Here is a 12,359-nt window from a genome sequence, read left to right on the forward strand (position 1 = left end):
CTATACACCTATCTCTAACCCTGACCCTAACTCTAATTCTAACCCTAACACTAACCCTAAACCTTACCCCAACCATACCCATAACTCTAACCCTAACTCTAACTCTAACTATAAATCTAACTCTACCATAATTAGACTCTAATCCTAACTGTATCCCTTAGTTTAATCTTGACTAAAACCCTAACCCTAACTCTATCCTTAACCCCAACTCAAAACTCTAACCCTAACCTTTACCCTTACTTTAATCTTCACTAAAATCCTAACCCTAACTCTAACCTTAACCCCAATTCAAAACTCTAACCCAAACCTTAACCCTTACTTAAATCTTCACTAAAAACCTAACCCTTATTTTAACTCTAATTCTAACTCTACCTCAACCCTAACTCTAATTCTAACCCTAACCCTAACAATAATAGTAACCTAAACCCTAATTCTTATCATTGTCCTTACCCTAACCCTAACACTAACACTCTAATTCTAAACCTAACCCTAACTCTAACCCTAAGAATAGTCGTAATCCTAAAATAGCCCTTGTCCTAGCCCTAACCCTAATCCTAACTCTAATTGTAACTCTAAGCCTAATCCTAACTCTAGTTAAAATCCTAACCCTAACCCTAACCCTAACTCTAGTTAAAATCCTAACCCTAACCCTAACGATAACCCTAACCCTAACCCTATTTCTAACCCTAACCCTAACCCTAACTCTACTCTTCAATATAACAATTTACCTAACAATATCCTTAAAATAAAACTCAATTAAACTAATAAGAATTTTAAAAAAATGTTGAATAATTTTATACTACTACTATTTTATAGTAAGTTTATACAACTATATTTAAAAAGAAATAAAAAAATCAATACTAACCTTATCAAAAATAGAAAAATTAAAAAATACTTTTCTGGTGTGCCGCGACTGCCACTAGCTTATATATACCTATATATATATTACGCAGAGAGTAATCATTCTCGAGGCGCCTATTTTTATTTTCATAAATCCCAACTGTGATTAAAATAACCTTGGGATTAAATGAAAATAGGCGCCTCGAGAACGATTACTCTCGGCGTAATATATATATAGGTATATATAAGCTAGTTCTTAAATTTTTTCTATCGATTACACTTAAATTATCAGTTCTTGGGGAAAAATCCATATGTTAAGTGCAGTGAATGGCCAACACCAAGACTCGTAATCTAAAATATTCTTTCTTAAATTTTTTCTATCGATTACACTTAAATTACCAGTTCTTGGGGAAAAATCCATTCGTTAAGTGGAGTGAATGGGCAACATGTTAAATTTAGCGGGAGATGGATAGTTACCCGCCAAAATTGAAACCACAAAACGAAGCGCGGAAAAGTGAATTTTTTTGCGCGAAAATAAGAAAGAAAAAATATCCCTCCTATAAATAACGTTGGGATGGGACGACGGCAATAACGACAAAACGAAAGTCCGTCGACTGACGCGCCAGCGTTCTGTTTGTCGAGTCCCCTGCTAGAGTAAGATACGCTCGCAAAGAATATCACTAGAAATAACTCTTAAAAAAACCTCTCCGATGGTATTAATGGCAGCCATGAACGGTCCATTTTCTCATAATAACTGCGTCTGAGGGGTTTCTCTTGGATTTGGCCAGATTTTTCACTGGCCGGGTTCAATCCGTGGAAATCTCATTTGATTGTGGGCTTTTTCATCTTTTCTCTTGAATATACTAGAAATCTTTTCTCGTGCCTTCAAAACGTTGCAGTTTTTGAAATCTAGTTTCTGTGGAATGTATAAGATTATGTAAATATGTTACAAATTTGTAGATTTTCAAAAGGATCGGTCAAGGATCGTTGCAGATGGTGAAATTTTCTGTTTGATACATTTTGTATAAAAGAATGCAAATTTGGAGGGCGAAATTGTGACGTTTGAATCTTAGGGATCGGAAGAGCGATGGAAGACTGTATTCGGTAGGAGAGACGATGTCAGCGGCAGGCTTTGGTCTTTTGCAATTTGAGCGGATTGTATTGTAAAAATGGCCCTTAGTTTTGATTGCGAGTCGAGCCTCTTGTGCAAGGAAGATGGAGGATGGGATGATGAGGTCGCGAGTTCGAGTTTTCCCGAGGACAAGGTCGAGACTTTAAAGTGCGTCGAGCTCGTTGGATTGCCAGACTTTCCGGTCGAAGACGACGAGATAATCTCTTTCTTAGTGGGGAAAGAGAGAGAGCATCTTCCACGGGAAGATTACGTCGAGCGTTATCGAAATCGCGCTTTAGATATCACGGCTCGTCGAGAAGCAATCAGCTGGATGCAGAAGGTACATTGAAGCTCACTGTCCAGATAACTAAATATTTTGAGTTTTGTTATAGATTCTAAAATTTATTCACCCGCTTTTAGATCATGCAGCAGCAGCCGGCTCCGCGAAATCGGATAGCATTGATTAAGAGCATCATTGCTTTAAATCCTATTTGCTTTTCTGTATCAGAATTAAGGAGCGCATTTTATTATTTGCAGGTTCAAGCGCATCATAACTTCAGACCGCTTACGAGATACTTATCTGTAAGCTACCTGGATCGGTTTTTGTCAATCTATCAATTGCCGGTAACGCATTCTTTGAAGCTTTGCAGCTCCATTTCGCATTGAATTTTAACTGTTGCGGTATTAAAGATTTCTTTGCCTTGTCTTGTTAAACAGCAAGGTCTGGGGTGGCCATTACAGTTACTATCAGTTGCGTGTCTGTCACTGGCAGCTAAAATGGAGGAGACGGAGATTCGGTCGCCTACTAATTTGCAGGTAAAATAATATTTCAGCTTCTTCTCACAGTTCAACTGTTTTCAATATGGTAAAAGCTGAGGAGTTGCATAAGTTTGGTTATGGTAAAAGCTCAATACTTTCTATTGTTTTTACTAATCTGCAGGTTGGAGACCCGAAATTTGTTTTTGAAGCTCGGACAATATACAGAATGGAAGTCCTAATCCTGACAACATTGAAATGGAGAGTATGCTCCATTACACCTTTTAACTTCATCGATTATCTCTTGTACAGACTCAAAAGCACTCCCGTGGTGCCTCAAGATTTGATATCTAGAACGATCGCCTTCATTACCAATACTAATAGAGGTAGAAAGGAATAGCATTCAATTACAATACAAAACGCCTACCCATAATCAAATTTGTGCAATTTTTATCAATAAATATCTCCATCGGTTTCGTCAAGTGCTTATTCAATGCTTTCAATCTTGCAGTGGTTGATTTCTTGGTTCATCGGCCATCATCGATTGCTGCGGCAGCCGTTATGTGTGCCTGTGAGGAGGTTTTACCGACAGAATCCGCGGATTACAAAAAAGCGATATTATCATCCAAAGCAATCAATCAAGTATAATTCCCGCTTTAAGTGGAACGATATTTTTCTCCGATTCTATAATTTCAGCTTTAAATGGATCAATGTTTTGCTTCGACAGTATAATTTCAGTTTTATCTTGGATAATGGTTTAATTTATCTTGAAACTTCAATTGCTTTGATAGCAAATAGATTTGTCCGCAATTTCTGATACCTTTTCGTTATGGATTCCCCTTTATGAGATGGATTCTCCTTTTAGAAATGCTCAAGAAATGGATTCTCCTTTTAAAATAATGCTCAAATCTTTTGTAGGCGCAGGGCGTAGGTTCTGTTTATGTTGATTGGATTCGTAAGGTAGATTTCTGGAAAATTGATCTTGGTTTTCTTCCGTGCAGGAGAAAATCGTCAGCTGCTATAATCTAATGCAGCAGCTTGTGATGGACGTTTGCTCAAGTCCAAATAAGGTTTCAAGTGGAACGCCTCACAGTCCAATCGGAGTACTGGATGCCGCGGCCTGTATCAGCAGTGAAAGCACTCAAAACACCAATTCTCCTAAAAGGAGAAAAATCAGCCATGGAAGATTGAACAGGGCAGCAGATCAACGGTGGTAAAAATGAAAACCCCCAAAATATATAATATTTATAATAAATATTTATTATGATTGTTTGTTACAAGGGATTTTTAATCCTGATCGGCATAGCCCGGGAGTGAGATTGTGATGTAAGTGAATGCAGTTGATTCCAGTCAGTCCGTCCGTCCGTCCGTCCGTCATTGATTTGTTAACGGCGAGAGTGTTTTGGCGTGTTTGAGAGATTGTTATAGGGGAGATTGATTATACGTATATACATATAGCTATAGGTATATTTTTGTGCAGAAATATACAAAGGAAAGCAGGAGGGTTTTGTATTTGGTGTATTGTGAAGATAAAAACTCCCACCAGGTTTATTCTTCTGTTTTTCAGCGATTGAGATTGAGTTTTTCCATTGCAATTTGTTGACTATTTCTCTGTAAACCCCAGTTACTAATCATGAAAACAATAAAAATTCGCTGATTATAAATTCTGCTTACATTTTCCATGTCATCCCTATGACAAAATTGATGCAATGGTTTAAAGAATGCACAAAGGCTAAAAGAGAATATCTTTATTAGTGCTGTGGATTAATGGTGTTGTGGATAAGAATCTTTCAGTGACAGACTATATTATTATTATTTTGTTAATCATGTCCTAAAAGGATGATAAGGTGAAAAAACTAATTTCACGGAATCTCTCTTTTCATGCCCAAAGGTGAAAACCCCAAAGTTATTTTCTGGTAAAGAAATGAATGAAAGAACTCATAAATCTCAGAATCCAACTTTAATCGTCCTTTCTAACATTGCCACTTTCTTTATTTCGCATTCCTATTCCCTTTGGATGCTCTAAATGTCTGCCTTCCACCGGTTTGACCAATTTGTACTGACAAGCTATTTTGCACCCAAAAGAAGAACTGATTTTCCGTTCTTGGGGCTGGTAAAACTTTTTTGATTCACTTTGACAAGCAAAAGATTTTATAATTGAGAGCATCTCTAAAATCTATTGGTAGCAGGAATTCGAACTTGGTTACACATATACCAAGCCTAAAAGTGTCAGGGGGAAAGCAAATGGCCTTTGATCAATTATTTAACCAAAATGGTGACATTGCCATTATCAGTTTTCTAAGTGTAGATTAAAATTGATTGATTAAGCTTACAAGGCAGCTCAAGCCTTGAGACTATTTTATGAATTCATGGACGACATCGCCTTTTTTTAAAGTAATAAAGAATACTTAAACAAAGCCCTCGATGTAATAGGAAACAACCTTTCTCAATGTCACGATCTTTCCATCGACACAAATTCTATATTAAAATCATGCTACAGTACACCATTTTAAAATTAGTCTACAGAATTTTCTAACTTTCGAAAGAAAGATCATGCTACGGTACCATTTTTTAATTAGTCTACAGAATTTTCAAACTGTCGAAATAAATGTTATTCCGTATGTTGGATTAAGATTTGTATCAAGGTTTTAGATCACACTGATCTAGTTAAGCAGAAAACAATGCTCATTCTGATAAAACAGATCACGAAAAGTGATCTACAATATTGATGCAAAACTTATACATTGTAGAGATTTATTACCAAATATATATTTCTCTGTCAATCAATGTCTTGAAAACCCATATTATAAAACAATCTTTCTCCTCATTTTTTCCTAAAATTTGAAAACGTCCCCAATGTTTTTCCCAAATTTTGAGAATCCGAGCAAGCAATAACTGGTGACTGAATCGAATCGGGAAGAGAAACTGGAAGCATCATGTCTGAAGAAGAAGATTCTGCACTGAGGAGAAAGCAGGGCAAAATGTGACACGCGTGCTCCTTTTTATCCAAATGGCAGAAAGCATTTGGTAGAACGAAGAGGGATAGAGATAAAAACTGTAAATGCAGGGGCAGATAGGTAATGAGCAAGAATGGAAGAAGCAAAATAGTAATCGGAAACAACCAAGTCTTCCAGTTGAGTTGGCAGGGTATTGGTCCTTTCATTTTCTGGCATATAAACCATCATTTCATATCGAACTGTCAGAAGGAAAAACGAACGCGTTAAAACGGCATGTAACGCGTTTGTTTGGACAAATGGGCACTGTAGTGTAGGTAGCCCTTTTTCTATTGAAAGCCCTCTGGGAGTAATTATTTCACTGAATACGGGGAAAAAAACTGACAAGGGCAACACCCGTACAAGGAGGAGTGGAGATGAGTTATTCATGGGGAGGGGCACAAGTTACAAGCATGCTCCTCTATTCAGTTCCTGTGGCAGGAACAGCATATAATGAAGCAATTATTCTTCCCTCCATTTGTCTCTTCTCTTCCTTGCATGCAACCGTTGCAAAACAATCCATTATCCAACTCTCTGGGTATTTCTAATCATGCCTTGTTTCTTGACAGCCTTGCAATTTCTGTTTTCTTGTGATTGCGTGGAAAGTTTTTGGCTCTACAAATGTTCTGTTTAGCTAGGCATCTGCTGTGGATGAAGTGGACACCAGCAAATATATGTTCAGTTTAATTACATTGGGGAAGCGTACCCCTAATGTTATAGGAAAAGAGATTACATTTTACATCTGACTTTGTTTTGTGGGACATAGTTATTTACAATTATTTTTTGGCTCTAGCTATTTAACAAATCGTTGTAGGGGAGGGACATATAGTTACATATAGTTCAATATATTCTAATGATTATAACAGCCATTAGCATAATACTCATATTTGGTGATTTAATATTCAGTAGGGATCTCATTCCTCAAAATCATCCAAGAGTTGAGAGTGGTCCAAGGGGGTTTGAACCTTGGTGGATGACATTGTTTCCTCTTACCATGATCCTCGTCAAATGTGTACAAAAGATTGAGTTACAATCCTTTAGCTTTAAAGTTACTTTTTGTTAGTGACAGTGCCCCATAATTGAAAGAAATGAGTCTATTTTCTCAAAAAACAACTAATTCTGTGATGCCACATCAGCTGCAAAAGTATAGGGGTCCTTAATACACATAGTTGGTCTCACTTTTTTTTGGAAGCTCTGGTGGACACCTTAGCCTAAAAAACATGTTGATGTGACATCATATTTGATGATATGACTTTAAAACTTTAGTTATAAGTTGCCGAGTAAGGTGCTCTGAAAAAATATGAGTGATTTGAAAGTTTTGTGTAGGATATCGAGAAGTCCAAAGTTAGGATGCTCAACTTACAATTATTTAGCCTTGAATGACCATTTTAAGTAATTAGATATCACCTTCAATCCTCCAATAATTGTATATTCTCGTGATGTCTATGCAGTCGAAAAAATGCAACTGATTTGATGGTTTTCTGAATTTATTAATTTTTTTAATATAAAATTTATAATTGACAAAACCTGTTAATTATAAATTAATTAATAATTTCAGAAAACTATCAAATCAGGTACATTTTTTCAGCTATTTAACCAAAGGTGTATATTCTTGATATACAAATGAAACAATTGTAAAATAAAAAGAATAAAATATGATGAACCGTTGATGTATAAGAAACTTACTAATAGACTTCTAGCTATCCTATTTTTAACTTTAAAATTAATAATTGAGAAATTTAACGCACATAAAGTGCACTATTAAGAAAATTTCCTTAATTAGTGATACACTTCTCTAAGAAACAGCTAAATTGTAAAAAAATAATAAATTCATAGCTGTCCTAATAAAACTTATTGCTATTTAGCCAAATACTCTCCTCCCTACGGTTATATTAAAATATGAATATCAAAATCCGTAACAACTTCACAATCTCCAAGGAATATTGCGATTTAACTAATGAGGTGAGGTTTAATCGTAATTAATAGAAATCTGAACAAGGGAAGTACGTACTTAAATGACACTTTAGACAGGCGTTAATAGGTTTAATGGGACTTACACAATCAGTTCGGTCTTGGGAAAAGAAATCGAGAATGGGCGATTGAAAATATTTATCACATGCAAGTACACTTGTCTTATTATTGCCGAATTTGATGAATATTTTTGTCATAAAGCCTTAAATATCTTTGCTATTAAGGATAAATTTAGGATTTGGTTCAATCATTGTCAATAATGTGGGGCTTAATAATCTCTTTATTTTTAGAAAATTTGAAGTGTTTGAAGTTGGATGAAACTCTACTAGCAAAAGAGGAAATCAGTAATTTACCACCATTTGAATTTGACAAACACTCAAGCTTAAAAAGAAAAGGGTAGTGTACGCTCATCTTTAATGAAAGTTCTTCGTGATTAGACAAATGAAATCGCCTTTGTTTAGCGTAAAGAAATAAAAAACGTTTTTTAATTATAAGTGCAAAGATACACAATAAATCACATTATGATAATTAATTAGTTAAAAGAATAATGAGTTGAGTTCATATCAAAGTAATTATGGACTAATTTGTTGAAGATTGTTGTGAGTGATCCAACTTTGTTATATGATCAGATTTGTAATTGATATGATTGTACAAATTGTTAATTATTTTATTTTTAAAATAAATTTTATGTTATAGAGATGATTTTCCTTTCTATGAGTACAAACTTGAACATGAACTTGATAGAACTAATTTTTATGTGTCTTATGATGTTTAGAAATTGTTTGACTCAATTTGTAGACTTCGTCCAAAAATCGGTGGTGTTGAGATCATGTTATGTGAAGATCTTTCTTCATATTGTGTGCTTTGAATAAGTGAAAGGAACACCAATCAACTATGTTGTATGCATAGTATATTTCTATGAAGCTAGCTAACAATGTCCTATGATACTCTCTACACGGTGGCACAATATTCATAGTTAAAGAGATGAATCTTGGATGCCTAAAATGAATTAGGGTTTATCCTTTAATATAATAACATAACATACAAATTGTACATTCTATCCTCAATTTGGGCAAATTGATGCGTAGTAAAAAGCTATTTTTACGCCAACTTAAGTTGAATGGAATTTAAATGATAACTCAATATATGGACAAAGTTATAATCTTGAGATGTTGAAGTGATTTATATAACCATTGCATGGAAAAACTTGTCCTTTATTGATTAATGACACAAAATGCATGAGTTGCAAAGAATGTAGTAGAAGAGAATGTTCTTGTAATTGGATAGATAGAAATATCCATTTATTTTTTCCAAATAAGCCTTGGGGTTTAATGTAAAGTTGAAACAATGAGTAATAATTCTAGGTGATTTATATTGTCCTAAGGGTTTTTCCATGTTAAAATAGTGTCACTTTTGTTATTCATTATTTATTTTACCACTTTTGTTATTCATTAACTATCTTGCTCATGTGTTAAATTTTTATAACTTGTAATTGTTTCAAGTTTTGAAAAGTATTTTAAACCATTGATTCGCCCCCCCTCTCGGTGGTGTTTGTATTCCAACAAGTGGTATCAGAGCGTTGGGTTACGGGTTCATATCCCTCGGGTCATGCTGAGGGGTGGATTGTTGGGAGGTCGGTGCCTCCATCCCCTCAAGGTTGGTGGCTCTGTCCAACATAGACTGATGGATTTGTGACATGTGCTTAACTGCCTCCCGTGGATCCTTGTCTTTGGTTGTTGTAATGTTCATTGACAGCTCGAGCTTTTGGTGTAACAACAATAGTGATTCCAACATTTGTACCTATACGAGTATATTTTCCTAGGCACTAATTATCCCATAGTTGGGAAAGTGTTTTTTGAATTCATAGATATATTACTATTGAACTAAGGAACTTGTAAATCTAGGAGTTTTGTTCTATACATGGGATTGATGACTACCAATCCATTCATGTGGAAAGTGTTGTCAGTCACTACCGGAGTTCCTTTAGGCGAGGGTAGCAAATGATATCACTAGAAATAGTCAATCCTCTTAAGGAAGGAGTTTATGAGCCAATTAGTATTGTGCTATAAGTGAGCAATGACAAAAAAATATTGAAACTGAAATCTCTCAACTCTAAAGAACACAATATCTTCTAGTGTTGTTGGATGAGAAATTGAATCCCCTCATTCAAGTGACCCTGGTCAGCTTGAGAGGTAGATAAAAACACCATTTCATCTAGACAAGCTAGCAAAGAGTCATATTTCCTTTTGACTATTTTATTTATGCTTTGTTTGTTGACATGAATCAAATAAAAGTGTTGTGATGTGCAAACCTAAATAGATGAATATTGTGACAAACATCATTAGATAGATTGTTTACATTCTAATACCAATTATTCAATTTTGGTTTAGTAATTGCTAGAGGACAACTTCATATGTGAGAAAATTTATAGCTAAGATAATGGAGACACACTCTCTTCTAGTGAAAAGTTTGAGATGTTGATGAGATTTATATAATTCCATGTCCAAGGTGAAGTAAATTAATGGGAAATTGGTATCAAAAATATTAATTTTTATTAATAAATGGTATAAAATACATGTTACAAAGAATATACCACAATAGAAAACTCTTGTAATTAGAAGAGGATAAAAGCCCATTCGATTCACCAATGAACACTTGAAGTTGCAACCCTAAAGATAATATAGTGAGTATTATGCTTCTAAATGGTTTGTACTTTTCCAAAACAAGAAATTCAAGTAGCATGAACAACCTATGCAAGTAGATGCTTATATAAGAAAGCTTATCATATTTTACGTAAAAAGAATATGATAAAGTAATTAACTAAAGGCATAAAAAATAAGATTAACTAATAAACGACATTTAAAAAAGCTTCATGTAGATGGTGGACGTAAACCTAAGAACCACTAGTTTATGTAGTACTCTATTGTGGGGGGGGGGGGGGGGGTATTGATCTTTGACATACAGTTCTATATATCCCCTTATCAGATATGATTATTAAGACTAGAATAATTGACAATTGAAAGAAATGGCTAGTATATGATTTGTTCGAGATTACATACATTGTAGTATTTCTTTTGAAAATTAGAATTGTAGAAAATTATAAAGAATAATATAAACATATAAAACAAAATAAAATGTGGAAAAACTTGGTAAAATTATACCAAGAAAAAAACTAGAATTAGCAAATATTTTTTAATAATATTTATTAGAAATTTTCAAAGTTACCACAACATTTAAAATGTTACTTAAATCATGTCTTCAAGTTGCATATAAAAACTAATCACGTCTCTCTCCATCTATTGTTGATGGTTTTATTTTTTATGTTGAACTTGTTAATGGGCTGTAGGTGGTACAATGCGATGACCAACTACGCGCAGTTTGTAAATTGTTGAACTCTACTAGTTTTAAAAGTAGGAACACTAGTAACTCTATATACTGGTATATTGTTTATTATGTTTTTGATACAAACTGTTAGGGGGACTATTTGGTTGTGTGCTGGTTGCCAATTGGTCTTGTGTTGGTTGTCAGAAGGTTTTTGCTAGTTGTTCCACCACCAATGTAAAGGGCCAACCCCTTAGTTTTGACTACTTTTTTTAAATAAAAAATAACTAAGTTGTTATAATAGCCAACTAAACTAAATTTATAAATATGATTCGTACAACTACATGTTCAACACATGTGAGAATCACTATTTTATTGATAAGTCACTAGGCTTACTGATGTAGGAGCATCCTAGGCTTTCTTGTAATCCTGCATATTGGAGCCAAGAGTCAATGGTTTCCAATTTTGTTGTTGCTACCGAGCTATTCAATGGAGGTTGAGTTACTGTAGCTCTTAGTGGATGTCGAGATACTATAGCTCCTAGTGGGTGTTGAGTTACTATAGCTCCTAGTGAGTGTCGAGTTACTATAGCTCTTAGTGGATGCTGAGATATTGTAGCTCTTAGTGGATGTTGAGTTACTGTAGCTAGTGAATGCCGAGTTACTGTAACTAGTGGATGCTGAGTGCCAGTATTGATTTTGGTTCTATTCATGTCAAGTTGTTTGTGAGCCGACTTTTGGCATTTGATTTATGTATGGGTATTTAATTTGTGTTGTGGCCAACTTGTGGCTTAGTTGGGTATAAATATAGGGTTTTGTGGAGTCCTTATGGAGATGGAGAATTCATTCAGTTAGAGGAGTGAAGGGGATTGTGTAGATGCAAATTTTGAAGAGCTAGGGTTGTGGCTTGAGAACCAAAGGATTTGCTTGGTGGACCTGAGGCTATAAGTGTGAATTTTCTTGGTGTTCTTATCCAATTATGGATCTAGACTAGTTGGAATCAAGTTGTAAGTGGATCTTATTGGATCTTGTAGAACTAAATTTGTAATTGCTATTTGTATTCAACCCAACTCAGAAGGCCTTACAGCCAGGCATATTTCATGTAATCAGTTATATCTATAAATAAAGAGTTGTGATTTGGTATTAGAGCTTACATTATTGCTGCCTTGTTCTGTTGTTTCCACTGTGTGGTTATTTGTTGAGGGCTAGGACATCTCCTTTGGGGATTCTCCTACCTTGCACTACATCAAATGGTATCCAAGCGAAGGTTGTTCCTAAGTGTGTTGACAGATCGCCGAAGTTGAGGCAGTTTACACCAGGACTTGTAGAGAAGGTTGCTCTTGTGGTTGATTGATCTTCTAGATTGGT

At 34.9% G+C, this 12,359-nt stretch overlaps 1 protein-coding gene across 1 annotated transcript; it reads left to right on the forward strand.

Annotated features, from left to right (window-relative positions):
* Positions 1–1,430: 1,430 nt before the first annotated feature.
* LOC149559429 (cyclin-D2-1-like) lies at positions 1,431–4,371 on the forward strand. Its single transcript, XM_089833323.1, has 6 exons — positions 1,431–2,291; positions 2,489–2,575; positions 2,669–2,767; positions 2,892–3,093; positions 3,219–3,349; positions 3,709–4,371. Exons 1-6 carry the CDS (start codon positions 2,010–2,012, stop codon positions 3,922–3,924), a joined length of 1,017 nt encoding a protein of 338 aa, XP_089689449.1. The 5' UTR covers positions 1,431–2,009; the 3' UTR covers positions 3,925–4,371.
* The last annotated feature ends 7,988 nt before the right edge of the window (positions 4,372–12,359 follow it).

Source organism: Cupressus sempervirens, chromosome 5 (genome assembly GCF_028749045.1).
Source record: "Cupressus sempervirens isolate cs-2001-9-10 chromosome 5, ASM2874904v1, whole genome shotgun sequence".
In the NCBI taxonomy this organism is placed as follows: domain Eukaryota; kingdom Viridiplantae; phylum Streptophyta; class Pinopsida; order Cupressales; family Cupressaceae; genus Cupressus; species Cupressus sempervirens.